The 13,399-nt window shown below is 37.3% G+C and overlaps 3 protein-coding genes across 4 annotated transcripts in view; all 3 read right to left on the bottom strand.

Annotated features, from left to right (window-relative positions):
- LOC307008708 (exportin-6) overlaps positions 1 to 6,029 on the bottom strand; it is a 33,486-nt gene extending 27,457 nt beyond the window's left edge. Inside the window, exons 1-2 of one of the 2 annotated variants that reach the window (XM_079631745.1) lie at positions 5,509 to 6,029; positions 3,927 to 4,017 (exon numbers count right to left, since the gene is read on the bottom strand). In XM_079631745.1, the coding sequence (XP_079487871.1) occupies positions 3,927 to 4,017; positions 5,509 to 5,511 (94 nt within the window). In that variant the 5' untranslated portion in view covers positions 5,512 to 6,029. The remainder of the gene's footprint in view (positions 1 to 3,926; positions 4,018 to 5,508) is intronic. The other variant, XM_079631746.1, reaches the window with a different exon arrangement.
- A 1,810-nt stretch (positions 6,030 to 7,839) lies between these two features.
- Positions 7,840 to 11,533, bottom strand: antkmt (adenine nucleotide translocase lysine methyltransferase). Its single transcript, XM_079608501.1, has 7 exons — positions 11,416 to 11,533; positions 10,416 to 10,472; positions 10,168 to 10,331; positions 9,970 to 10,074; positions 9,346 to 9,486; positions 8,352 to 8,402; positions 7,840 to 8,223 (listed from the first exon to the last, which is right to left on the bottom strand). Exons 3-7 carry the CDS (start codon positions 10,327 to 10,329, stop codon positions 8,029 to 8,031), a joined length of 654 nt encoding a protein of 217 aa, XP_079464627.1. The 5' UTR covers positions 10,330 to 10,331; positions 10,416 to 10,472; positions 11,416 to 11,533; the 3' UTR covers positions 7,840 to 8,028.
- Positions 11,534 to 12,026: 493 nt separating this feature from the next.
- Positions 12,027 to 13,399, bottom strand: part of LOC306996221 (uncharacterized protein) — a 6,124-nt gene continuing 4,751 nt past the window's right edge. Inside the window, exon 4 of the mRNA XM_079608510.1 lies at positions 12,027 to 13,072. Within this exon, the coding sequence (XP_079464636.1) occupies positions 12,802 to 13,072 (271 nt within the window). The 3' untranslated portion in view covers positions 12,027 to 12,801. The remainder of the gene's footprint in view (positions 13,073 to 13,399) is intronic.

Raw genomic sequence — 13,399 nt, 5'->3', positions numbered from 1 at the left:
GAGATACATCACAATAACTTCATTAGTTACATACATTAATTTGATAGATGTTTTTATCTAAAGGCTTAAATCAATATTGCTTGTTGTGTTCCCTTGGAAGTGAACCCTGAACACTGACATTGCCAGCACCACCTTTTTGACTCGTGGGAAACATTTTTGAAATTGAGATCTGAAAGTTGAATAAATCAGCCATTGACGTATGGTTTGTTAGGATAGGACAATATTTGAAAATCTTATTTATCTTATCTCTAATTTATAATAGATATTAATCTTAGCTCTAGTTTATCTCATCTATTTGAATCTGAATGTGCAAAAAAAAAAAAAAAAATCAAAATCGAAACATTGAGAAAATCTCCTTTAAAATTGTCCATTTATGTTGACGATTGTGCTGCATTCACTCACAAAAATATTTTTTTTATATATTTGCGGTAGAAAATGTATAAGATATCTTCATGGTCATGGAGCATGATCTTAATATCCTAATGATTTTTGGCATAAAAGAAAAATCGATCATTTTGACCCATATAATGTATTGTTGGCTATTGCCACAAATATACCCGTGCGACTTGTTGTGGCTGGTTTAGTGATCCAGGGTCACATTTTAAAAACACCTCTCGTGACAATTAGGAACTGAGAAACTGGACCGCATCTGATAGTTTTTAACATCTGGTTTTGTCATGGTGTGAAACGGTGAAAGATCGCAGAGATGCAGGCTCTGCAAAGACAACAAGTACACTCGACTTCCACATGCGCTAATGTGACAAAATGCTTCAGTAAATATCTCGTTCACACTTCATAAATTAAACTCTGGCCTATATTTTTCCTTTTCTTCTGTTATGGACTGGAATTTTTATTATGTAGTCTAACGTAGAGATGAACATATATCAAGCCATTTCAAAGGGATAAATTGTCATCATATTTGGGTGGAGAAAATCAATAATACATTTACAACTAAAATAAAACAATACAACACGAGCCATCATGTGATACCATCAACCCTGGACTTTGAAACTGAACATTTCCGGTGCAATGCGTGACTTATTCTGGGTCTTATTCACAGGCAGTCTATTTACTCTGACCAGTTTCACAAAGGGTTATTTTCTCCAAAAAACATCACTGCTGAGAAATGTACAATGACCATACATTGAACTACATGTCCTGAGTTTCAAAGCACCATGTTTTGCCACAGGACTTGGACTAAATCTTTGGCCAAATGCTCCCAAACAAACCCAAATATAAATACCAAGCATTTTACGAAACTCAGTAGACAGTTTAAATGTCATGAATGTGGTCTCCACCCACACAATATAAGTTATTAGACACATTCCTCACCTTAAAGGGGTCACATGATAATTCATTTTTATTTGAGTTACCCTTATAAGTTTTACAAGCTTTGTAGCATCAAAACAGTCATAATATAGCGTGGATGACACCAGACCCTTCTCAGTTGTAACTGGGTCTGGGGAGGTTCATTCACAGCCCATTTCCAAAGGGGCGTCACCAACAGACGTCGCTCAAATGCCTCTGGGCGCAATTGGATAGACATAAAACCAATCAGAGCGATCGTCATTGTGTAAAGCGTTTGTGATTGGTGCCTCGATTAGGAAAAATTGGAAATGGGCTTGAATGGGCTCTTGAATCTCAAATTTGCCGGAAGTTCGTCTGGGTTTTCCCAGACTAGTCATAATATAGTTTTCATGAGCATTGTCCATTGCATTTAGCCGGCGCTTTTACCCAAAGTGACTTACAATAAATGAACACAAGCAATTTGTCACAGAACAATCAATAGTCATATTTTACAGTCTCTCTCTAAGCCAGGGACGGGGAGGCCCGCTGTCCTGCAGAGTTTAGTTCCCACCCGAATTAAACACCCCTGAACAAGCTGATCAATGTCTTCAGGATTACTAAGGCCTTGTCCACACAGAGACGTGTTTAGCTGCATACGTAAAATATATTCGTATCAGCGTTTGTTCCAGACGGATCCAGCGTTTTGGGAGCCGGAAACCGCTAAGTTTTGAAACCGGGTCCCAGAGTGGATAAATCTGAAAATGACACCCTTGTGTTTTCGTGTGTACAGCCAATCCGTATATTTTGTGAAACGATGATGTCATCAACCCAGGTGTCGACCCTAGTCAGACACGCTACGTCAGGTAACAGCAACAGCAACATGCTTGTGTTCGTGCTCCAGAAGCTACTGAACCCCTTTTATTCCTTTATTTATTATTTACTTGAATGTATTTTTATTTTATTTATTTCTTATGCTATGATGCTTGTCTGTTGTCTGATTAAGACATTTCATATTTTGTACCAGGCCATTTATGGTTGTTTATATTATTCAATAAAGTTCTTGGTTAAAAAAAAAGAAACAAAGAAGAAGAAGCTACTGAGCCCATTATTGTATAGAGCGCGCAAGGTTTATGCGCATGCTCCACGTCTTCTCCGTTTTTTAGTGTATCTCTGTGGCAGAACTACAGCGCCACATACTGGTCTGGCATGTATACTACATCGTTTTGAGTTGCTTTCAGTGGTTTTGTGTGTACGCAGATATTTCTTGAGATAACGCTGTGTTTACAGAGGGGGAAAAGGATCGGATAGGAAAGGCTCAGGCTTCGTGTGGATGTGGCCTAAGGCTACATGGCAGGTGAGGTTTTTTTTCCCAGGGTTGAAGCAAAATCCCTGCTCCAAACTTGAGAGGCCATTTTTGTGCTGCTGTTCCTTTAAAGGGGACTTATTATGCCCTTTTATAAAGAAAACTATTTATCATGAGAAATACCAGTAAACAAAGAATGAAGATTACCGATATGAGCATGTAGTCCGAACGCGCTGACATAAGAAGTCTGCTTTGGGCCAATCATAAAGCTCGGCATTTTGTTATTGATGTTTGAATGGTATCTTACCAGTAAAAAGACGGAATGTCGTTGATTGTGTGAACAGCACATTTGTGTATTTGCCGGAAGTCATTCTGGTAATTTTATCGTAATTTACCGGGACTGCTATGTGAAAGGGGCTATTTTTGCATCTGTCAGTAACACTCCGTTTAGTTTCTGTCTTTACGAAGCTCCTCCTTCCGTAAAGTGTGATGTGCTCCGATTGGTCGGCTGGATCTGTGTGTTTGTGATTGGTCAACTGCTTGGAGTGTGTTTTGGAAATGTTGAGCATAACCGTGAGTTTCAACACACTACTAACTAACTCAACCAGGCCTCGTCCCTTTATTTTGCGTATGCCTTGTGCGTGAATTATTTAAATGAGGAATATTGTGACGGTTTGTTCCCGGAAGAAACTCAAGGCTACAATGGAGGCGTTTCAGGGAGTTCAGAAACAGTGTTACTGATATAGAGAATAACTCCCTCTGGAGTGACTTTGTGCTTTGTAACTTTGCAGAGTTTTTTCATGCTCAAACAGCAACATTACACGCTAAAAGTTGAGAATGTAAAAAAGCATAAACAAAAACTTTTATGCAAAATCCTCCATTTCAAAAATGGCGCTGAAATGAGCCGCTTAAACTGTTCAGATCAGACTGAAAAGATCAAGTATCCAGTTCAAAATAACGGGTTTCTAACACTGGTTCTTCAGATGGATCTGCAGAGCGGTAGGTGCTACACACAGACAGAAACAGTGGAAAGTTTACACATTTAACACTTGTCATTACTTGTCTTGCCGCTTATATTTAACAGCAACTATCCTACTCCAAGCGCACCACACTAGACAACTTTTCAAACACTGAATAGGCATCATTGAAGTGAATGTAGGGCGATCACATGTTAACATTTCAGTATGTTTTTGTTTCAGAAGAGAAAATAGGACGTCTATTGATATCAGACAGACATAACAAGTGACAGCCTATTCAGCTAATAACAGCACAAAGGATGACTCTGCAAATCAGGAAATGATGAGGGTGTGAAGGCCAGTGTCAGGCGTATTCTCACCGATCTCTCTCTTGCGGTCATTGGTGGTGCAGCTGTGAAAAAACTCTGTCATAAGACTCTCCAGGGCCCGTAAGGAGGACTCCTCTGACGCCTGCAGACGAGAGAGAGAGAGAGAGAGAGAGAGAGAGAGAGAGAGAGAGAGAGAGAGAGAGAGAGAGAGAGAGAGAGAGAGAGAGAGAGAGGAGAGAGAGAGAGAGAGAGAGAGAGAGAGAGAGAGAGAGAGAGAGAGAGAGAGAGAGAGACATGACAAGATAAGGCATTTCAGTCTGAAATTAATGCAACCATGCAATGCATCAAACACTCTAATCGCATATAATCGAACTGTGAATCCACAATATAAGGATTTTTGTATAATATACATAAAGTCCCATTTTAGACTAACCAATATATTCCTCAAATGTGTTCACAACTGATCTGCAAGCTCCCAGCAATCATTGCAGCGTGAACAAACAACACACGGTTACTGTTTTTGGACTGTTTTATGCTTTGCTGGCTTTATTTACGCTGATGTTGTTGTTGTTGTAGTAAATATCATTTATGTTTTGTGAAATTGTTAACAGCTTATAAAGGGATTGTTCACTCAAAAGTCAAAAGTTTATCTTCAATGGGACACAAAAGATTTTTTTGAAAAATGCTGTTTTGTTGCTCAAACAATGTTGGTTTGAAGTGAAAGGAAAAAAACAGCTGACAAATTCTTCAAAACATCATTTTAAAGAAAGACATACAGGGTTGGACCATCATGAGGATGATAAAAAGATGAAAATACTTTTTTTTTTGGGGGGGGGGGGCCTTAAATAGATAAACACTATCTATTTTTAGTTCTGCATTAACCCTTAAAGACTAATAAGTGAGATGCATAATGTTGCTTTTTCTCAACAGTTCCTTTTTTTCAGTGCACTCTCAGCCTCAAAATACTCGTCTCACATTAAAAGAAAAAGTGAGAATGCACTGAGAAGTAAAAGGATGGCATGAAAGACGAATGCCGGAAGTGGGCTGCTGATGATGATGAAGACGATGATGATGATGATGATGCTCAGGGTTCTGAATTCTTCGTATGAGTCACAACACGTTGCATTGCTCCGGTGTGTGACGTCACAGTACAGCAGAAGAATGCCTTTGGTTTCCTCAAACTGTTCAGACTGGCTTCGACAGCTCGAGAGGACACCGTTACATTCACACGCAGAACAAGCTGTGCTCGGTTTCATTTATGTGACTATCGCCTGGTGTCATCCATTAAAGGCAGAATAACTTATGCATTTGATTTACCTTCTTATCTGACAGATCTATGTCTGCTTTAGGTCTCAAAATCTATTATACGAAATCATATTACGGAAATACACACATAAAAATAAGCGTTTTTGACAGGTGCTTAAATCAAATCAGTGCTTCTAACACAATGTCATATGATAATTTACAGATTAAACAAAGAAGCACAGACGCTTCAAAAGCAATGCAACCTCCAGGCATTGGTGCACATATAGAAAGTTCACGATTACATAAGAGACATTTTGGATCAAATATACACAGATCCAAGTGTCTTATACATATATATATAAATATATTTGCTTTAATATTGACTCACCATGCCCGGGCTCTTGAGTTTTTATGCGGCTATGATATGAGATGAGTCTGGATCTGCTCGCTCATGCTTCCTATGGGGCCTTTGTGTTTCACCTTCTGGAAGCACCGAAACCCCGCATCACTGTCCCGCACACCCCTGGTGGACCCCGGGTTCGGGCTCCGGGACACTTGTTATTATTGTTGATCTAGCGCGAGACTGGAACTGAGTCTGACGCTGCCCGGATACACGAAGACAACCCGCATAAAACTACTGCGAAACAGAGAGAAGATCAACCAAACAGCGGTCTTGAAAATGTGCCGGGACTCTATTCCTCACGCCTCGGGTGGTGTTAGCGCTGTGTGGGACTCGGAGCTTTAATTTGAGCCCTCAGAAGTCTGACAGTGCCACTCCTTGGGTTAGTGGGATCTCTCTTTCCGTGCAGGCCTCTCGTAGCTTCCTCTCCTCTGCCCATTAACCTAACGGAAGTGACATGCTCCTCACAGAATTACAAATGAAAGGGTAGAACGGAAAATAGTGTGGAAGAGTCTTACTTAGATGGGCGGGGCTTAAAGAGTCGAAGTTGTCTCTAATTGGTCAGGACCGATGGGTCTTAAGCTAGTTTTATTTTTATTTTCCGAACAATACATTCTGCAATTATTTATTTTATTGGGAAAATATCATACCATATATATATATGTATATGAGAAGAAGTGGACAAACAACAAACAAAAAATATATTTTTAAAAAAATGTATGCAACTTTTTTTTAGTTTGGCAGCTAATGGTATACCCTATCTGGTAATTATTATAATAATTATAATAACAACAACAACAATAATAATTTATAAATACTTTGAACTGAAACAATTCAGTTCATTTTTGTATTTATGTGTACGATTTGCATTTATTTATTTAGCTCAAACTGCAGAGCATGACGCTAGCAACACCAAGATCATGGGTTAATTTCTGCCAAATGAATAAATAATGTAATATAAGAGTATTTATGTTTGTTTGTTTTTCTGTTTATTTATTTGTTTTAGAACAAAAATATCAACCTACACAGCTCACGTGATCATACCAAAATCTACTTAATCGTTGTAAAATGTATTGCAAGACATTAGATGACTATTTTAAAAGTAGATGAAGACATTTGAAAAAGAGTTTCATTTTAAACACCGTTTTCTTTCGCTTTAGGCGTCACGTGGTACGTGTTGCTTTTCTCAGCGCTGGTCAGAATGTACCAGTCACAGTCGTTTGTGATTGCTAACCTGGCTTGTCCTTTAAATACTTTCAAAGTGTATTCAGATGGATATGTTCCATTCACATGTCAAGCATGTATATTTTTAATAATATTAATTAAATTATTATACTTTAAATGGTGAAAATATCTCCAATAAGACATGAAACGGTCTGAGATGTGAAAGTGTCTCAATGGGAGATTCGGCGCTGTGAGCCGCCAAGCGCCCCTTGAGGAAGATACTTTTGCGCTCTACGGTAAATTGTAATTTAGGAACTAGTTACTATGTGCTTTTACTCAAACCATTAAACTACCGGAAGTGAAATCTTAATCTCTGGCCGGATGAAACCGGCCGCAACAAGACACATGTTGAGTACAGTATGCACTATGTGTGCAGGTATTGCCTCATTATTGCACATATGCATCCTCTAAAGCAGGGCTTCTCAGTCTAAATGGACAAGCTCGTCCTAAAAAAAGCATCTATGTAGTTTCTTAGACCCCATTTATACGATAAATTTAGTTTTTTTCAAGTTATACCATTGCTGTAGGCTTCTGTTAGATGTTTATTTTTTTCAATAAAATAATTAGTTTTATCAATTATTTGTTTAGATTTTGTTTCTGGTATTCGGCTATTATTATTTCCAATGGTCAATATGAAGTGATTTCGTTTGACGTCCACTCCAAAACATACAAATGGCTTAGTCAATCGATAGCAGGTTTTTTTTTTTCCTTCTTCAAAATATTTGAATAAATGTAGTTTGAGTACTTCTAACTTGCTATCAATAACATGATGTATATATGTGTGTGCATTAAATTGTTCACTGGGTTTTGTAAATATCTGCACAGACCAAACGGCCAAAACAACATGGTAACACCATAAAGCTTTGGTACCTTTTGTTTCTGCAGTTAGATGTTTTGAACTGTGACGATCAGTCTGTGACAGCCTGTCATTTCTGAACTTGAAACGGAAGAGCTTGCCGTTCTCTTGCTCATCGTTTTATGTGGTTTTGCTCAACGACTTCACATTATGCAACCCATCAACTCAAGCACATGTTGAGTAAGACTGCAGACTGAGTAGTAAACATTCAGAAACATACACTTCTCACACAGTATATTAAATAAAGATGACTCACAATAAATGAGGTTTATTTCCTTTTTTCTGAAAAAGAGAAACACTTAAAGAGACTGTACACATGACATTTTCTAGGTCACATTAAGAAACAGGAAGTCATCCATGGGTTTAAACCCTTTAAGAAACACTTAAATTCAGCAAAATTCTGCAAAATTCTGTAAAACATGATCAAACTAATTTAAAACCAAGCTTTTTGTATCTTGTGACTGGTAGCGCCGTCTCAGTTCTTGTATGCGATAGGCCCACGCTCGGTCCGCACCTTCACCCTCTAGTTTGCACGCCGTCCAATCAGGAAACGGAAAACGTCCCGCCACAATCAAAGCGTCTTCAGGGAGCTCAGCCAGTAGCTTCTTTTGTAAAAGACTTAGCTGATACACACACAATACATGGTATATGAGGCCTTCAGGTTCAATAATATGATGCAAATGCATGAACTGACTGAATAAAGTCTATTGTATTGCATCTTAAATGATTTAGGAAGCGCTGTGGGACTTACCACACTAGGGGCTAGAAATACTGTGACATTTTTATACGTTGAGAGATCAACCTGGAAATACACACATGCAAAAACACAAATGCAATATATTACACACAATACTGTTTAGAAATCATATCTTGCTTCTGTATGAGAAACGGGTAATTTGGGTATTTGTCATATGAGAATTTAAGAGAACAAGAGAATCTGTTTGAGAATAATATAGTAGTTTAGATGTTCAAAATACTTTCCACAGATATTTTGTTTGAGGTATAATATGGGTGTTTAATGACTGGGTAAAATATTTGTATATATATTTATATATAAATATATATTATCCATAACAAAATATTTATAATATGGGGGTTATAATGTCTGGGTAAATTATTTGTGTATATATTTTTTTATTTTCTTTCAATATTAGGGTTGTCAAAAAATAAATGCTTTTTTTTTCAGTTTATTTTTTATGGTATCCTTTGGCTGCATTACATTATATGATCACGCTCTCATTCATTCAAGCGCTTTTAAACCATTTAACTCTAATCTGTACTAATCTACTGCTTTTCCTGCCGTTCCCGAATGTCAAATGTCGAATTTTCTGTCGAATTTGAACCACTGAATTTGTGGAAGCGAATTTGCAAAGCGAAATAAAGCGGACCGAAAATTGCCTGTTGAATATTATAGGTTGTATTTTTAAACAGTTTGACTATTTTGGAAGTGAAATCTGAAAGGTGAATATGAATTATTTAATTTTTAATAATGAAAATGTTTGAAATGTTTTGAATTGAAATATTCACAGCTTAAATATTCAACCAAGCTGAATTTCAGCCCATAAAAATGCAAGCCCTAAAAATACAATGCATTAAAATGCAAGCATGCAACCCATGCAATGCATATTTTTTTCCAAGTAGTGTAATTCAACAGGCTTTTTTTGTTTCAAAAACATTTGGCATAATTTTTCTTCCATATTGTTTGGGTATAATAAAGTATTTTGATTGTTAGATGTTCACAATACCTTCCACAGGTCCTCTCGCTGATATGAAACACGTCTGTGGAGTCCAGCTCTCCACGCGTGAAAGCGTGCAAGACGAACAAGCCAAGGATTGAGCTCATAACCAACTGCTGGAGAGAAACCCTGACGACACGCTTCTAACACCTGCACACATTTACAACAAACACACATAAGCACACACACACTACCATTCAAAAGTGTGAAAAAAGACTTATGTTTTCTTCTGAAAGAAATTAATTCATTCAGCAAGTTGCATCTTCTTTTGAACTTCTTTAAAGAATCCTGAGAAAATGTCTCACGGTTTCCACAAAAATATGAAGCAGCACAACTGTTTTTAACATTTATAATAATCAGAAATGTTTCTTGAGCATCCAATTGACATATTAGAATGATTTCTGAAGGATCATGTGACACTGAAGACTGGAGTAATGATCCTGAAAATTCAGCTTTGATCATAAGAATAAAATACATTTTAGAATTGTAATACTATTTCACAATATTACTTTGTTCACTGTATCTTTGATCAAATAAGTGCAGACTTGGTGAGCATAAGAGACTTCTTTCAAAAACATTTAAAAATCTTACCGACCCCAAACTAAATGAAGAAGAAGTATGAGGATCACTTACAATCCTGCCGTCCCCTGATCCCAGGTCAGCGATGCCTCCAGATCGGCCCTTCAGAAGAGTCATAACGTTACACACTTGAGCTCTGCTCGCTGGCATGTAAGGCACCTGGGACACAAACACAGCAGCAGTTACTGGGCTGATGAATCCCTCCCTCATATCATGTACAGCATTAATACAGACACACTTCTCAAACCTCACCTGTAATTTGAGTGGCACTCGGCGAAACCCCGGCATTAGGATTCCTGCCCAGACGGCATAGACCGCCAGACCCGTGCCGGCCGCCAGCTGCAGGATCTGCCAGCCGCCCAGACGCCTCTCTCTGAACTCGGACAGCATCTCCTCTTGTATGTCGTCTTCCATGCCTATAGAGATGATCACTGTATGACTATATCAGATTTTACACATCATATTTTATATCGTTTTACATTTTCAGATTGCACACATACCTGAACAATGGGTTGATGCCTAAAAGTTGCTTAGTGGTTTGAGGTCCAGGCTTGGACCTGAAGGTTGCAGGATGAAGAAATTCACTTTAATTTAGTTTATTTTTGAGTGATGAGGTTAAATTGCAGATTTTAATTGCACCATCTATCCCTTATATTAGAGGAACTGAACAATTTGGCTGCTCAGTTCTTCTAGGAATGTGTTGTTACATTGTTAGTTCATGAAGAAGAGTCTTAACAGATGGTTGTGTCGCTCAACATGAGAACCAATGCAGTCTACTTGTGGTTTTGCACAGTATCTCTTATTCCTGTCAATCTTTAATGTTTTGACTGAGCAAATAGGGGATCCCGTACCTTATTTACCAGGGCTGATCATGAACACTTTCATAAAAAAGCTGCACTTAATATTCAACAATATTATTGATCTGCCTACATTCATTGATACGATTATATGAGAACTGAACTGAGCTGGACATCACTGTTTTCTCCAGCGTGGATATTGACTAGACTAAATTAACAACATTTTTACAACAGAAATGAACCATCACTGAACTTACTTAAGCTGCACTATTACACTATTTTCTTCTAGATCTGCTGTACAGCAGAAACAAACTTGTGTTGCATTATTTCCCTGTTATCACTGTAAAGCTGCTTTGAAACAATCTGTATTGTAAACAAAAAGCGCTAAGTTATATAAATATAGGTGATTTGACCTGACATGAAGATCACGAAAAATCATTACGTATAAATTGTATATGATCTTGGCATTGGATATAGACAGTGTGGGCATAATTCACTTTTAATAATGTAACAGTTGGTTGTATTTATCTCTTTTATTACAACAAAAGAGAAACATTCACATCTCTGGAGGTCAGTCACTTTTGTTTGACTAAATATTTACAAAACAGACAAATCAAAACGCATTATTTTATAAAGTGGGATACGAAAAGAATATACAGTTAGTTACAACCTTTGAACAAACATTTAAAAACAACCAACTAACCTTCACTGTACGCGGTATGAACATGTTTACACTACAGGTACAGGAGGACGACAACTTCCGATAATGGGTGATTCAAAATAAAGGTCCGGCGACTGAACGCATAATTCAAAATTAGAGTATCATCATGTTTTTTTGTTTTCCTTTAAAGTTAAATATCAATATACTCACGCGTTATATTACTAAATTGTAATAAAACAATTACATAATCTGGCATACAAATCTAGATATATCATGACGTATTCTCAATGTAAACTGTTAAACTTGTCGGCTAAACATTTCACTGATGCATTAATAATAGCTTACTGACTACATTGATTACGGCATGTGTTCAGACTGACGCCCATTTATTTTCATTTCAACAAACCATCATCATAAAGAATGCATCAATCAAGAAACCAGACATTTGCTGCATGAATTTGCTGAGAGAGAAAAAAATACTTATAAACATGATCCTGATTCAGACTAGTTTTAATGACAACATATGAAAGACTGTTAGTCTTATGTAGCACCAAAATCATGTTTAGGTATTAGAGGAGCAAAATACAGGCATATTGTTTTGCTAGTTGGTAAGATACATCATATATAAGAAACAGAGAATGATTTACTGTTTTTCCAGCACATCTGCTTTCATGATGATGAAAGCCAAATTAATTATTAATGTTCAGATTTAGGCAGAGATTCAACAAATGCATCACTTCAGATTTTCATATCTCTTGCAATGATCGTCCAGTAGAGGACTGTCCATCAGAAATATTTCATAATTTTAGTATTTTCAGCCTGCTGGTGTAGGACTACTATATTTTCCCATAGTAATTATGAGCTGTTGTTTCCTTTTTAAATTCGTTACTTGTAGCTTATTATGGCATACGACAATGTTATGCTAAACAACACACTGATATGCTTATTATTTGAGTAATGTGCCCTGATAAACATGCTAAAACAAATGCATATATGTGTGGGTGTTTGGAATACAGTATTTACATACATTATAAGCTCTAGTGAATCGGTAAAAGAGTTGGAAAAGTAAACATTTAAATATTTAATGTATCGTCCCTTTAAGATTTTGTGAACTTTTATTTTTTTACTCACAATGACCTTATATATTCCACTAGTATAGCTCTAATATTAAAAGATTAATGCATTTGTGATATGATCTAATATACATTTTAGTTAATATGTCTAAACGCATACATACAAGTCAAACTCCACACTATACAAATAACCTTTCATATGTTCATACAGCCAGTTTATGACTTGACCGAGTCTGTATATTTTGTAATATATAAACCATTGTAAATCCCAGAATGTTACCCTATATTGAATTGTGACAGGCTCATCTCTGGAAAAGCATCATGATTATGTGTCCAGATCTGCTGTCCTCTCCTGCTAAGTGCCAGGACCTCTTCTGGCTCTCCTCTGAGCCCACAGGGCTTTACCCGGGACTTTTACAGGACTTTTCGCTGGGATCTGTTGTGGGATTCTCCTGACAGAGACTCTCGGGGACGTCCAGAGTTTTGGCTTGGGAAATTTCCCTGCTTGGATCTCGTCCACAAAACTTTCCACTTTGTCAAACTTGTTGGTTAGCTTGGCCAGGTTCTCCTTCAGAGTGTCGAACTGCTTATAGAGATCTCCCACCGCATCGGACAGCGGCTGGATCCTGTGCACAACAAAAATATACATTTTGTTCTAAAACCATAAACCAAATATTAAATTTAAGCACACAACTAGTCCCACATAAATACTTCCTTAAATCATGTGTTAGCATAAAATTCTTTTGATTTGGGAAAGTAAGTAATGACCTGGCAACCACCCATTCTAGCAAAACAAATTTTAGAACATCTTAGTAGCTGCATAGCAACACCATGGCAACCACCTACAACACAATGACATAGTGGTGGTGAGTATTGCACAGGCACGCACAGTTTCCTCAGAAATTGTAAAAATCCATCCATCCATTCATCCATTATATCATCCATCCATCATA

Source organism: Phoxinus phoxinus (genome assembly GCF_949152265.1).
Source record: "Phoxinus phoxinus genome assembly, chromosome: 1".
In the NCBI taxonomy this organism is placed as follows: Eukaryota; Metazoa; Chordata; class Actinopteri; order Cypriniformes; family Leuciscidae; genus Phoxinus; species Phoxinus phoxinus.
The sequence above is the reverse complement of the archived record's forward strand: the minus strand, read 5'-3'. Positions and strand labels throughout refer to the sequence as shown.